Source organism: Phoca vitulina, unplaced genomic scaffold, assembly GCF_004348235.1.
Source record: "Phoca vitulina isolate PV1807 unplaced genomic scaffold, GSC_HSeal_1.0 scaffold37, whole genome shotgun sequence".
Classification (NCBI taxonomy): Eukaryota; Metazoa; Chordata; class Mammalia; order Carnivora; family Phocidae; genus Phoca; species Phoca vitulina.
The window spans coordinates 8,414,548-8,430,100 of record NW_022589740.1 but is presented as its reverse complement, the minus strand read 5'-3'; the positions used below and the strand labels follow the sequence as shown (position 1 = coordinate 8,430,100).

General features: G+C 43.5%; 1 protein-coding gene across 6 annotated transcripts in view; it reads left to right on the top strand.

Moving 5' to 3' along the window:
• Positions 1–15,553, top strand: part of KANK1 (KN motif and ankyrin repeat domains 1) — a 200,954-nt gene that overhangs the window by 126,871 nt on the left and 58,530 nt on the right. For all 6 annotated transcript variants that reach the window (XM_032427649.1, XM_032427654.1, XM_032427650.1 and 3 more), the window contains exon 3: positions 10,255–10,374. In XM_032427649.1, the coding sequence (XP_032283540.1) occupies positions 10,338–10,374 (37 nt within the window). In that variant the 5' untranslated portion in view covers positions 10,255–10,337. The remainder of the gene's footprint in view (positions 1–10,254; positions 10,375–15,553) is intronic.

Here is a 15,553-nt window from a genome sequence, read left to right as displayed (position 1 = left end):
TTTTCCCCATAATAGTAGTAAAGAAGACCCAATCTACCTCTACTTAAAATGGCAAGAAACCTAAGCAAAACACTTAAAAAAAAAAAAGATTTTATTTTAGGGAGAGAGCAAGTGTGTGGGGGAGGGGCAGAGGGGGATGGGGAGGGAAAAAGTCTCAAGCAGATTCCACACCTCCACGCCAAGCACAGAGGTCCATACAGGGCTCAATCCTAGCACCCTGACACCTCCACCCCAGCCAAAACCAAGAGTCGGACACTCGCTGAGCCACCCAGACACCCCCTAAGCAAAATACTTAAAAGTAAGATCATTTATTTTGTGTTACACATTGGTATTAAAATGCTTAGTGGCTTTGCAGTCAGAATAAACCCCCTTCCCCTTCCCATATCCAGCAAGGCCCAACAAATGTCCTAATTTAGCCTCTGTTCACCTCTCTGCTCTTTCGCTCCCTTATATATAAAACTCGGTTGCTCAAACACAGAGCTTTTTCCTGCCCCAGTGCCTTTGGACCATGCTTTTACAGGAAAAAAGGATTTTAATTTTAATGAAGACCACTTCACCAGTTTTTACTTTTAAGGATCTTTCCGTGTCCTCTCTAAACTCTTCTCCAAGCTCTAGAAGATCTTTCTTCCCTGGTAGGGTTGTTTTATATGCCCTTGTGGAAACTTTGTGGGAGCGTTGATATGTCGGGCTGTTTCTGGGCTCCATCCTTATTCCCCACACTCCCCCAGCTAACCCCTATCTGTCCCTCGGGTCTCACCTTCTATGTCATTTCCCTAGAGATGCTTGCAAGGACCACCCATCCCCATCCATCTCCATATCCTCATCATCAACACTAAGGAATTTGGCCTTCATTATTCTCACTCAGCACCTATTTTTTTCCCTCCCTTGTGGCATTTAGCATAATGTGTTAATAATTTGCTGTTGTGTGTGTGTCAATATGTGTGAAATTCCTGCCTCTAAGCCCCAAGAAGGCAGAAACTGAGTCTCTTGTTTACCATTCAAGTTCTACAAGTGTGCCTCTTTCAGGCTAAGGGCCCAATCAATACGTTTTGAGTAAATGAATGGCAAAAAGTCAAGCCTCTTGGGGGACATTGTCTAAATCACCGGGTACCATTTTCTTAAAATCAGTGGGCATTCCTGGTTCTTGGAGCCTTAAGACTTAGTTTTTCCTCATTTAACCCATCTTTTAAAGTAGTGGTTTTAAGAACCTTTGGCCTGCATCAGAGGCACCTGCAGACCCCTAGAGTTCCAGATTCACTAGGTCGGGATGGCCTGAGAATTTGCATTTCTAAGAAGTTCCCAGAAGATGAGTGCTAATGGTGCTGTCAGGGAACCACACTTTGAGAACCTCTGCTTGAAGATGAAGAACCTGAGGATGTGTTATGATTCTCTTTTACTTAATGACCGTCCCAGGCACCCTTGAACTTGTCATTGAATAGCATTGATCACTTTAAGAGTAATCACGGAGAATATATCCTATAAGAATCGAATCCCAGAAGAATTAGAGGGAAAATGTCTGCTACCTCAGTAAATAAATGAGAACTTCACATTTTAAATAATTAAAATAGGAAATGAGCAAAAGCCTTTCACACTACAGTAAACTAATTCTCTTACAACTATGGCTGTTACATTTGGGTTCTTTAATATTTGAAGAGGCTAAAGCACTGACATTTTAACTCGTAAACAACTAGCAGTAGGGATGCTTTCGAAGAGCAAGACGTCACTAACGAGGACGGACTTGTAAATGATAGGGTTAGGTTTCTGCTGTGGTCTCTTCCTTCAACCCTTTAGAGATGAACCAAAGCAAATCAGCACCTACTATTTAATGTGCCTATACTGAATCATAAAAGTAGTTTCTTCTGAAGTCAACAAGAAACTTAAAGGTGGTAAGCTTAAAAAAAAAAAAATTCGATAAATCTAATTTTCATTTACCTTCCCTTTCATTGCCCTCTTTGTTGCAGAGGAAAACAGCCAGTTTTCAGCCTAGGTTGTTACGATCTGATAAACCCTCCTCACTGAACATTTCCTGGAAAGAGCATTTACCAACAGCCTTTTCTTTAAGTGATCAGGAAGCTGTGTGAATTCCAGCAACCCAGCTGGGACAGAGCCAGTGTCAGGTTCTGCAAGTGTTTGCAGGCTCTGAGGTGGTGGTTTGAACCTGTTGGTTAGTAGCATTGTCCTTACGCACACTCTTGGAAAGATCCCAAAGCGCTTTCATGATGTAGAGTGGACGTGGATGGGCAGGGAGGGTCTGTGGGAGGGCTAGACACGCCCATGCCCACTTCGGGGGCACAGGGAGGCAGATCTTAAGGTGGGAGCTCTTTTCATAAGGCAGAAAAGAGGAGTGAGGAATTGGTTTTTAGTAGAGCTAATCTGTTCCACATATTGTGAGACCTAAATTATCTTTCAGCCCAAAGCACAGATGTCTAGTTAGACTACTGGAGGCATGGGGGGAGGTGAGCATCTACTCTGTTCATTGCTGAATCCTCCGTACCAGAAACAGTGCCTGGCACATTACAGGCCCTTACTTGTTAAATGAATAAATGAATTTATTTACTGTGGCTTCTTTCCTATTTTCTTTTTAGTGTCTTCATTTTAACTTGTTCCTGTGAGGGGCGCCTGGGTGGCTCAGTCGTTAAGCGTCTGCCTTCAGCTCAGGTCATGATCCCAGGGTCCTGGGATCGAGCCCCGCATTGGGCTCTCTGCTCCACGGGAAGCCTGCTTCTCCCTCTCCCACGCTCCCTGCTTGTGTTCCCTCTCTCGCTGTGTCTCTCTCTGTCAAATAAAATCTTTAAAACAAAACAAAACAAAACAAAACAAAACAAAAAACTTGTTCCTGTGATACAGAAACTTCTTCTCGCCTCTTAAATGTTACCCCAAGGAATAAGTTGTAAATGTAACTATTTGAACAAACGGCAAAAAAAATTTTTCTAATGGGCAAAAACCATTTGTTTTTCTACATTATAAATGAAGCTAGTGTCCAGGTAGGATTCTGACTTAGATCTTGATTGATAATGGAGATTTTCTTCCACCTCTACCCCACCCATACCAAGAAAATGATCTGCTGTATTTGAGAAGGGTAAATGGGTCTGGGTCATAATTAGGTAATTTGGTTGGAAAATAACCAAGAGGTAGTTAACATTATTGCCACGGTTTCTGTGGTGGGAGCCAATATTAGAAATCACTGGAAGATAATCTGATGATGAATTGTGGCCAAAGTTTGCACTCAAACATACTTTTAATTAAGTTACTTTTAATTAAACTCTGGACAGAACTATCTGGGCAATCATAGATGGTATATAATAAGTTAGATAGGTTTTTGGATGAGTGTTTGAAAGACTTGACTTATTTAAAGAAATAAATGAGCTTTGCACGTTTCGTTAGGGTAAAGGTATTTGTGTCCGTGTGTATGTGTGTGTGTTTCCAGTTTGGCTTTTGCAGACTCTGTTCTCTTCAGTTTTCTCTTTAGCACTCAGGCGTTGGTCCTCTTTCTCGACTAGGCGGTTCACTTCATTTACAGCTAAGCCCCCGTGTAAGCACCTGGTTCTCTAGCCACAGCTCTGCTTGCCATCCACTTTCTTTTTCTTTCTTTCTTTCTTTTTTTTTTTTTTTAAGATTTATGTATTTATTTTTGGGGGGAGTGGAGAGGGGCGGAGGGAGAACAAGAGCCCTAAAGCAGACTTCCCACTGAGCTCAGAGCCCAATGTAGGGCTCGATCCCATGACCCCCAGATCATGACCTGAGCCAGAATCAAGAGTCGGATGCTTAACTGACTGAACCACCCAGGTGTCCCCCCCCTTTTTTTTTTACGATTTTGTTTCTTAAAGCAATCTCTACACCCAACATGAGGCTCAAACTCACAACCTCGACATCAAGAGTCACATACGTGCTCTGCCAGTGGAGCCAGCCGCGTGCCCCGCCATGCACTTTCTTATCTCTTGACTTTGCATATGTTGTTCCTTCTGTCTAGAATGCCCTTCCCTCTTTCTCACCCTGGAAAACACTCATTCATCCTTCCAGACTCAGGCCAAGTGGTCTCTTATAAATACATTTTTCGGCTACTCGCAGCCTTTTGGGGCAAAGCAAGGGCACCTTGCTATGGAATAGAATCAACTGTGCATACACAGCTGTTGTAGTGCTTTCTCCTTTGATTACGTGCCTGCCCGCTTCCAGCACTAGTGTGCGAACTTCTGGGAAGGGTACAGTGCTTTAGTTTATCTTATGTCTCCAAGCAGAAACAAAATGGTGGCTGGCAAAAGAAACAGTCAAAAAAACAAAGAGGCAACCCACGGAATGGGAGAAGATATTTGTAAATGACATCACAGATAAAGGGCTGATATCCAAGATCTATAAAGAACTTCTCAAACTCAACACCCAAAAAACAAATAATCCAGTCAAAAAATGGGCAGAAGACATGAACAGATACTTCTCTAAAGAAGACATCCGAATGGCTAATAGACACATGAAAAAATGTTCATCATCATTAGCCATCAGGGAAATTCAAATCAAAACCACAATGAGATACCACCTTACACCAGTTAGAATGGCAAAAATTAACAAAACAGGAAACAACAAATGTTGGCAAGACTGTGGAGAAAGGGGAACCCTCTTACACTGTTGGTGGGAACGCAAGCTGGCACAGCCACTCTGGAAAACAGTATGGAGGTTCCTCAAAAAGTTGAAAATAGAGCTACCGTATGACCCAGCAACTGCACTACTAGGTATTTACCCCAAAGATACAGATGTAGTGAAAATAAGGGGCACCTGCACCCCAATGTTCATAGCAGCAAACTCCACAATAGCCAAACTGTGGAAGGAGCCGAGATGCCCTTCAACAGATGAATGGATAAAGAAGATGTGTTCCATATATACAATGGAATATTACTCAGCCATCAGAAAGGATGAATACCCACCATTTGCATCAACATGGACAGAACTGGAGGAGATTATGCTAAGTGAAATAAGTCAAGCAGAGAAAGTCAGTTATCATATGGTTTCACTCAGATGTGGAACATAAGCAATAGCACAGAGGACCATAGGGGAAGGGAGGGAAAACTGAAGGGGGAGAAATCAGAGAGGGAGACAAACCATGAGAGACTGTGGACCCCAGGAAACAAACTGAGGGTTTCAGAAGGGAAGGGGTGGGGGGAGGGGGTAACAGCATGATGGGTATTGAGGGCACGTGTTGTGATGAGCACTGGGTGTTATACACAACTAATGAATCATTGAACACTACATCAGAAACTAATGATGTACTCTACAGTGGCTAACTGAATATAATAAAATAAAAATAAAATATACATACAAAGAAAAAAATAGTGGCTGGCACAGATGCTCAGAGTTGCAGGTCTTTAAAACATGTGAAGGTGATAAAAATAGACACATCAAAAAGAAAAGAAAAAGAAATCGCCTCAGGTGGTAATGGTGCCACATTAGCCCTGAGAGATAGTGAGTGATTATTTTTTCAGATTCTCTCTTTTCCAGATTTTAGGAACACCTGTTTATGTTTCTAATTTTGTGAAGCAAAAGAAAAACTCCTGATGACAAGTCGTAAAAGAGATTCCAGAACCTGGGCATCCAAACCATGATTTCACCTTTCCCAGTTGTCATTTGAGCCTCGAGGTTCTTAATTCCAATGTGACTGCCCTCCTTCTGTTCATTTTTGAAATTCCTATGATTCCGTTGGGAGCCTCCCACCTATCTTCAATGGCGGAGAATGTTGCCGGGTTGAGAAAGTACTTAATTTTTGGAAAGAGTCAGATGACATGCATAGCAAAGGCTAAGGCACGAGGTGGTGAGCCAGGCAGACTGGTGTCCTGTGGAGTCTCGAGGAGAGTGTGGTGGGCGCGTACTGAGACATTTCCTGTGTGTCACCCAAGTCCCTCCTCAAGCTTGTATACACGTCATCTCAAGGAATAAGACGGGAAATACAATCGCTCCAAAAACAATATCCCCTCAAGTTCTGAAGCATAACTTTCTGTCTAAAAGGAATTTGAGCAAAGCATCCTAGCAATAAGCAGATACATCCCCCGGGTGACCTCCTTGAAAGGTTCCTCTTATTTATGGGCATAAATTCTTACTTGTTAAAGCGGTAGTGCATGCGGCCCCAGGGGCTGGATGGCTTCCCTCTGGACTTAGCTCTCTCACTTCCTGGCTCTCTGAGCCAGGCATGTTCTCACCTCCCCGTGCCTTGGTTTCCTTTTTATAAAATGGGGAGAGAGAATTTTCAGTACTTCACAGGGTCATTGTGAGGTTTGAATAAGGTGAGAACTGCTAGGTGCTTTTAACAAGTGCCTTGAATGTAACATAATTTTGCAAATTCTGAGATGCACATTGTTCACATTTTATTTTTTTTAAAGATTTTTATTTATTTATTTACTTATTTATTTGACCGAGAGAGAGGCAATGAGAGAGGGAACACAAGCAGGGGGAGTGGGGAAGGGAGAAGCAGGCTTCCCCCTGAGCAGGGAGCCCGATGCGGGGCTCGATCCCAGGACCCTGGGATCATGACCTGAGCCGAAGGCAGACGCTTAACGACTGAGCCACCCAGGCACACCCATTTTTTCACATTTTAAACACTTCTGAAATGAGGCTATGTCTTACAATTAATGTTTAATAAACAGTTTATGGCCATTTAATGAACAGCACCTTTCTTAATCACTGATACTTTAAATAATGGTGCCCCGTAGAATAGATGCCATTTATATCACAATAACTGAGAGTAGTAAGAGCTCGATAAATACCAGCTGCCATCTGCATGGTCCTCAGCATTGCCCTCATCATCATCATCTGGGCTCCAACCAAGACAGCGGCATTTGGGTGGTTGGTGGTACCAGCCTAGAGTATGTATCAGATCTCAGTTTCATCTGTTTTCATTAATGTGTTCTTAGAAAAGACCTAACGAGCTGTTCTTCACATTTGTTTCATGGTAAGCTCATAATATAAACTATTTATGGGGTAAATTCATGCCATGTCTGCAGTATTCTCTGCATTATACCAGGGGAGCTACTAAAAATGCTCTTCAGATTAGTCTCTTGAAATCAACAGAGAAGAAGACAAATTCTTTATTTTCTGTATTGATGTCTTTTCCTAAAGCCTTTCAAAGAAGTGCTTTTTCTTAGTGAGCAGAACTAAGCCACCATTGTACCACTTAAGATTTACTGTTTGCAGTCTTCTCCGGGGAAGAAAAGAAGCAGTTTATTGATCTGTAACAGAGAATGGATCGTGGCCAAACCTTTTCTGGTTTATATAATGCACTGACTGAAGAATCTGCATGTCATTAAGAAGACTAAGGCCTCACAGTTTGAGGCCACCTGTCAGGCATGAACAATAACTGGGGAAAATCAATACACAATATAAAAGTGTTGTTTTTGTGCAGATGCCACCAGGATCCACGCCCCGTGATAGCCATGTCATATTATTTCTACCAGCAGTATGCTTCTAGTTCCTAATTTGGGGGCTTCCTCCTCATTTTGATTTTATTGTCCAGTTTGAGGGAGGGTGGGAGAGACCAGTTTGGATCTGACGTAGAAATCTTCTGCCGGGGGAAGGAGGTTCACTAACAGGAGAGGACCTCGGACCAAAGTGGAGGAAGCTTGACTCAGAAGATTCTGGGCATATCTCCATCCAAATACCTTGACACATATTTCATGCACATATAATACATGCAGCCTGTTTCTTCTTGCCTTCTGTTTGCCCTCAAGAGTTTAAGTGGTGGTATTTACAAGCCGTTATGAAGCAAGAGCACAAGCACTTAGGTCTAGAAAGGGGCCAGGGATCAGGGTTTTGCTTAGGTTTTGTTTTTGTTGACTTTTAGAAGTATAATGAGTTGAAGAATTCCAGAAGCTGGGCTTCTCTCCTCTGCCCCCTTATCTCCCTGCTCCCTCTCCTCCTCCTTCTGCCCTCCCAGAATATATATATAGTCCAGTCCAAATATATACATATATATATATATTTTTTTTTTTTTTTTTTTTAACAAAGCTGCATTTGCCAGACATGTGTAGTCATTCCTATTCTTAAAGGTAATGCTCGGGGTGCCTGGGTGGCTCAGTCGGTTAAACGTCTGCCTTCGGCTCAGGTCATGATCCCAGGGTCGTGGGATCGAGCCCCACATCGGGCTCTCTGCTCGGCGGGAAGCCTGCTTCTCCCTCTCCCACTCCCCCTGCTTGTGTTCCCCCTCTCTCTGTGTCTCTCTCTGTCAAATAAATAAATCTTTAAAAAAAAAAAAAAAAAAAGGTAATGCTCACTTGATCCCTAAAGCCTGCCATCTGGGTGAGCCAGCTCTGCTTGCACAGAGGTTACTGCTTTCCAAGCTCAATGCCATGGACCTGAATCAGTGCCTGTTTGCAGCAGGTCAGGCGATTGCCACATAGGCAGACAGATGAGAGCCGTCCTGTCCTCCTGGTGTGCTGCCAGACCAAAAATGGGGACCAGCAGGGAGCCCGGAGGCCTCACGTGGACGGCTGAGAGTCATGTCTCTGCGGGTGGGCTGAATGGTACTCGCCAGGGCTGGAGAAGCCAAGCAAGGGAACGGTGTCGTTAGGTTTTGAAGTATAGCGCAGGCTCATTCAGGCAGCAAAGAAAAGTTCACTAGCTCCGCAGCTCCCACCTTCCTAAATGCTCACCCTGTGTGATCACAGAGATCAGCCATATCCTCTGCCCTCCTCTTATTTACTTGTCTTTCTCACTTCTTATAATCTCCGTGACTATGGCCTGTTCGGTTCCTTCTGCGTAGCATTTGGAAAATTCTCTTTTCTTCCTCCCGAGCGTTTTAAAGCAAATAAAACCAGACACAGGAAGTCTCTAATTTTTTTTTTTTTTTTTTTAAGAAAACAGTTACTATTACAAAAGTAATAAAGGAGCTAAACTCATTCCTAATGTCATCACCCAGGGGCAACCGTAAGGAACATTTTGGTGTATTTCCTTCTCATGGTTTTAAATAAATGTATAAATATGTACATCCATATTTTTAACAAAATTAGGTTTATGACAGAATACAGTATTTATTGATGTCCTTTGAGTATTTTTTTTGCTACATTATTAAAAGCTCTTAAATGACTTCAGTGGCTGCATGAGGACCCAGTGTATATGGATGTGTTTGTTACGTTGGCGTTCTCCTATTGGAAGGTCATTGTGGGTTTCCGAATTCATGCTTGAATTCTCAACTTGGAATTCATGAGGTCAATTTCTTCAGGTTTTGTGGGTCTAGAGTTAGGATCCGGGCACAGTGGAAACGGAATACTTCCATCTGTACCATTGTTTGCTTTCTTTGCCAGCATTTTTCAAAAGGCATTTTGAAAAAGCAAGGTTGGAGCAGGGTTCCTTTCCCGTTCTTGTTTCCTTTTTGTTTTCAATTTTGTGATTGTAATACATCTTATGGTAGTAATCGCAGTTAACTTTCATTTTTTTTTAATTTTCTTGTTTTTTTAGAGAGGGAGCAGGGAGGGGCAGAGGGAGAGAGTATCTTATCAGGCTTCACACCCAGCACGGAGCCCCACATGGGGCTCGATCCCACGACCCTGAGATCATGACCTGAGCCGAAGTCAAGAGTCGGATGCTTAACCAACTGAGCCACCCAGGCGCCCCTCAGTTAAATTTTAAATAGAGGATTCATATAAAGTAAGAAATAGGGTGCCCAACGTGAACCCTAATGTTTCCAAGCCGTGTGCCACACTATGTCATGTGAAGGTTATCTGATAGGACAGTGGGAGATATGGAAGACTTTTTAAGAGAGGAGCTGACCGGATCACATTTATGTTTTAAAAGACCAAGTAGGTGAAAGGCTTTGAGATACCTCAGAAGGGTTCCCATGAATGAATCCTTTAAAAATGTGAACGCTTGGTACAACAACAACAACTACTCTAAAAGTGCAATTGAGTGAATGAAAGTGTTGAGCCAACCTTTGGAAAAGAGGCTTATGTGTAAGAACCAAAAATGGTTGGTGACAGGCTATAGAGCGATACCCGTTACGAGGCCATTGGCGTTTGAAGGCCACCTTCCTAAAAACAGCCACGTTTCTAGAGAACCGGTTTCATCTCCTGGAAGAGTACCGTGTCTGGAGACCTGCTCTCGGTGCCCGTCCCCGGGCGCATCTGCGGGGGCCAGGCAGCTGTCACTGCCGTCCATGGGCTGCCTCACCCTCACCCGGATTGGCGCCCTCCATGAACAGCCATCTTTGCAAGCAGACATCTAAGATTTAGTGTTGTACATATTTTTAAATGATCCATTTTGATGGGGCTCTCTTTATTGTTTCAGGTTGAATGCATTTGGGAACTTGATGCATAAAATTTGCATGACTCCTCACTCCTTTCTGGATCTGTCGTTGGATTCCAGCCAGCATGGCTCACACCACAAAGGTTAACGGCTGTGCATCAGGTAACTGTGCTCTGGAGTGTGTGTGTGTGTAAGTGTATGCCTTTGCTTAAGCTGACTTCTTATTTCTTTTTTAATAATGGCTAGATATTAATTAGCAAGTTGCCTAGATAACTAGGCTTTCGAAAAATTTTCTATCCAATGAGGATGGTTTTTTGCCTTTTTTTTTTTATCTCGTCGAGAATTCGCTTTTATCTTTAGAGTCTTTATGTACAGGAATCAGTTAGGTAAATTATCACCCAAGTCAATTCTGTTGAAGTGGTGAAAGATAAATGTAAAATCCTGAATGCTGATCCAAGTGTAATGTACACTCCTCTCGAACTTCTTTGTGAGGGATTGAGCAACGAGAGAGGGAAGTGAGTCTGGGTGCTTCAAGCCAATTCCTCGTATCCACTCCCAGGCATCTTTCGTTTCATGTTGCTACACAAAGAGAAAGAGGGGCTAGAGAAGAGCATACTATTTGAAGTGACTTTCCCAGAGAGGAATATGCCACAAGCCGTATCATGAATCATAAAGACTTGCATTCTCAGTTCTACTCCAGTTACATTAGAGACCTATGTAGTTTGCATATCTCGTCCAATATTGCTTATATAAGATTTGGGAAAATTTATAGAACAAACACAGAGAAAAGCCTCCCAAGAGACAGTGTAAGACAGCAGGTGACCACCTGTCCAATATGGTACGCCAGGTGCTCATTCCACTCTTGAATGATCTGCCAAAGAGCAGAGTGTATGAGAGTAGGGATTGTGTGTGGGGAGCACCCGTGTGATGTCTGAACCCAGTCCTGGCTCTGCTGCTCTGGCTAATGGGAAGAATGGGGAGTTGGAATCAAGAGCCCTGAATTAGAGTCCCATATCCAGCACTAACCGTGGGATACGGGGCAGGACTCTTTCTCCATGTGTAAAACGTCAGTAAATACATCTACCTGCAGGGTTAGGACCCATGTGAGGACCAGAAGTGGACTTACAAGCGCCCTGTAAGCTGGAAAGCTTTAGTAAACCAGGAATAGGAGGAGCCCTCTGGAGTGGGCATACTCAGCCCACATGTGACTTTCTGTCCCAGCAATCCCAGCTGCAAAAATCCCTTTTGGCAAGAACGCTGTAGCTTGCCCCAGACCAAACCCAACCCAACCCAACTCGGCGGCTTATTCCGGGACAACTGGTCTCTTTCTCTGTTTATTCTTTTGCTTGCCCTTTCTAGTGCCCAGCTTCTCGGGGCTTTTATAGATTCTGCTCGGGACTGCTGTCACTAAGACAATATGAATGACAAAAGCTAACATGTCATGAGCGCTTACTGTGTACTACAGTGGCCCGGATGCCTTGCCTGCATCATCATGCTTAATCCTCACAGTAATCCTATGAGATTATGCTGTTCTCACCACCACCACCATCCCTATGTGATGGCAGAGAAACTCGGGCACTCAGCTAAGGAAGAGAAGTCAGGATTATTCCTTGTTTCTCTGGTAAAATATTTGATAAAGGAGGAAATTGAAGCATTGTGAAATTTCTTGAGTGTTGTGGGTGAGTTTCAGCCCCCCGTGATGCTATCCTTTCCCATCCCATTCCTGCCCTTACCTATGTTCACATTCAGAGGAAGGGGGGTCTGGGGTTGTTGGTGCCTCCAGATCTTGACCCTCTGGTATCTCTGGCACATTCCTTTCTCCAAGGGTTTAGATCCCTACCTCGTTTGCCCTCCATTCCTTTTCAACTTGACTCGTCCTAGAGTGTCCCTTTCCCCTTTGTTCCTAAAGTCTGATGACCCAGCTATAACCTTTCCCCACTGCCTAACAGGTCTGTGCACTGAGTTTGGAAGCAAAGGGAAGCTCTCTAATTAGTGACTTCTGGGGTGTCTGGGGATAAATGGTTACTGCAGACAGGTGTCGGGACCAGGCAAGGGACAGTACTGTTTATTCTAGTGGCCATGACCTCTACAAGCAATCTGATTAGAGGCTCAGCCAGACACAATTATTTTAGTTATACTCACACACACACACACATATATGCATGTATATATATACATATATACAATGCTTATTTTAGAAAATTTTAAAATATAAAAGTTTAATATTTTCTTTAAAAATAAAGCAGGAATTACTGATAATACTACAACCCAGAAATACATGTTCTGCTTATTTTCCATGTTTTCTTTAAATTTTGTATATTTCACACAGTTGAGATGATGTGCTTATAAAAATCATGATTTTACCTTTTCTTTTCCTACTCTATATTACAAAAGAAATAGCTGCCCACTGTTAAAAAAAAAATACTCAAACAATGCAAAAGTATATGCTGGTTATAAATACACTGTTTCAAAATGTAATTAACATATGAACATTTATAGGCTGCAGATTAAGATGGGATAAAAAGGGCTTTATGGCAGGAAATGAGGGCTGGTTACTGATCCTTCCGGTGAGAAAAATAAATAATTTCGGTAGTTCAGTAAAGTTTTTATTTTTTATTTTTTATTTTTTATTTTTTTTTAAAGATTTTATTTATTTATTTGAGAGAGAGAGAATGAGAGAGAGCACACGAGAGGGGGGAGGGTCGGAGGGAGAAGCAGACTCCCCGCTGAGCAGGGAGCCCGATGCGGGACTCGATCCCGGGACTCCAGGATCATGACCTGAGCCGAAGGCAGTCGCTTAACCAACTGAGCCACCCAGGCACCCCAGTAAAGTTTTTAATGTGGAGTAAATTGTATATTTTTTTTCATTTTCCAAAGATAAAGTATAATATTAAATATACTTTTTTAAACTGTATTTCCCCTACGTGTGTGGTACCCAAAGGAGTCTCCCCCACCGTTCCCCTGAAAAATCAGTGCTTTGGGCTCCATAGAACATGAGGAAAAATCCCATATGAAGGTGAGGTCAGGGCATTGCCACCAGAAACACTTTTCATGGTCTTAGGAACAAAGCAGGAGCAAAAGAAGCCAGCTGAGAAGAGAACCAGTTGGCCAAGTGGTGCCCTCGCTGCCAACACATCTGAGGACTGACATCCCACATTCATGTCCCTGTTGAGAGTTGAAACTGAGGAAGGGACCGTCCAGAGTCCTTTTATCCTTTGACTTCCCCACTGAATCCTTCAGTTAGTTTGAATAAAAGGTACCGATTTTACAAGAAGAGCAGTGAGTTAATGCTGTACTTTGTGAAATGTATTGCCCTCAGTTTCAGGCCGACAAAATGCATCAAGGTGATGTGCCGGGCGCCTGTGTGCACCCGCCTCGCTGAAGAAACACGCTTTACTAGTACATGGCAGAGATCCTGGAGCACGTCCAGTGTGCCAGGCACTTTTCTGGGCGCTGGGGCTTCAGCAGGGAACAAACAGGCCAAAACTCCTGCCTCCAAGGACCTTCCATTCTGGTAGAGGCCGAGGGTTTCTGTGGACCGAGCCTCCAGATAAAATAGAGGACCGACTTATGCTAAAAAAAAAAAAAGTATTCACTGTGTATTTGAAAGTCGGATTTTGCCGGGCGTCCTTGCTTCTTACTTGCTACACCTGGCAGCCCCACCTAGGCACCCCTCCCAGCCTCGTCTTCCTCCTCACCATCCACCCCCTCGGCTTCAATCATGTCTTTGTGTCTGTCACCTCTTTTCCACAAGATCTCCATCCTACTTCTGTTGACCGGTCCAGTTTTGCTTGCATTCGTTGCAAACACTTGACGGTGGTCTTACAGAGAGTCCCCTAATGTCATTTGTTAATGTGATGAGCTACAAGCATTAATAGAAATGGCTTGAGACCATTCCCTGTTCTTGTGGACCCCTAGGAAGCACATGGGGGGGCAGGGGGCGTTGGTTAGGAAAATGGCTGTATTTCTGCACTTCGGAGATGGGGACAGTCTGCTTTTTCTCAGGTCTCTCAATCATGTTGTAAACTGGATGCACTGTTTACCTCAGTAAACACTAATTATTAATGTTGTGAAACTTTAATTAGAGCTTCGACTCTCTTTAGAAGCTAACGAACAAGTGGCTTATTTGTCAGATGAAGGTAATATACCTGTCCTGCCTTCTTCACAGGAGTGTTGTGAGGGAAAAATAAAACAGGAGCCACAAAAATGCTTTTTAAGATGTAAAACGCTGGTCTGATGTCAGGGGAAATCACCGCCCCCCTCGTTCTGTGAGCTCGCTCCTCAGTTCCCGGGCTGAAAAGCGCCTGTTCACAGGCCACCGGGCCAGGCCCTTTCAGACCCTTTGACTTTGAGGCAAGAACTATATTACTGTCCTGTGTGTAACAGTTAAATGAAATAAATAGATGAGTATTAGGGAGTACCATTTCATGCCTCCCATCACCAGTCTTATTCTTGCTAATATTTGCCTTTGGTAGTTTATTATGGTTTTTCTCCCTCTTGCTATTCCTCTTTCAAAGCATAAATATACATATATATTTTTTTTTTTTTTTTTCCGGATAACTATCTATTGACTTACTTAGGGTACTTATCGAACTGCATTAAAAACTTGGTTCTCATTTTAAATTCCTATGATAAATTTCATTAAGTCTGGTTGTTACTCTGGTCAGTCATTTGGCTCCAGGTTTTGTCTCCACGCTGATCTTAAATGAGGTACAAAGGTCGCTGATAAGACCAGGTCAGCCAGGGCCCCAGACTCGCGGCCGAGCAGGTAGAATTCTGCCGCTCGGTGCAACCCACTCGGTTGTGTAAATATTTTTCCCGGGCAGCAGCATTTCTCAAACAGAACTCTGAGCCCACTGCCGTGAACCCGACAGCAGGAATTAATTGCGTGCTGTTTGTCAAGCGCGAGACCAGTTTGCCCTGACTGGTCTGGCAGGAACCGCCCTGGGTTTTCCGAGACCATGTGTAAGGAAAGTCTCAGCCTGGCAGAGGTGGGGGGGTGGGGTGTGTGTGTGTCTCTGCTGGTGAGTCTTAGACCTGTGGTCTCCATCAGCCTTCCTCCAGAGGCAGAAGGTGAGCTGATGAGACGCTGAGGCTCCTTGAATGTGTGAGTACCATCCATGACCCTCCAGGGTGTCCTGGAAAAGTCTGCCAAAGGACGAAATGTGTGTTCCTGTCTGTGCTTTGCATTCCCTTGTAAGCGGTATGTTCGGAGAGCTGAGGGTACAACACAGTTGCCTGATATCAAAACAGAGGTAAAGGGCTAATGTGGGGGTCTTTTTTTTTTTTTAAGATTTTATTTATTTATTTGACAGAGAGAGACAGCGAGAGAGGGAACACA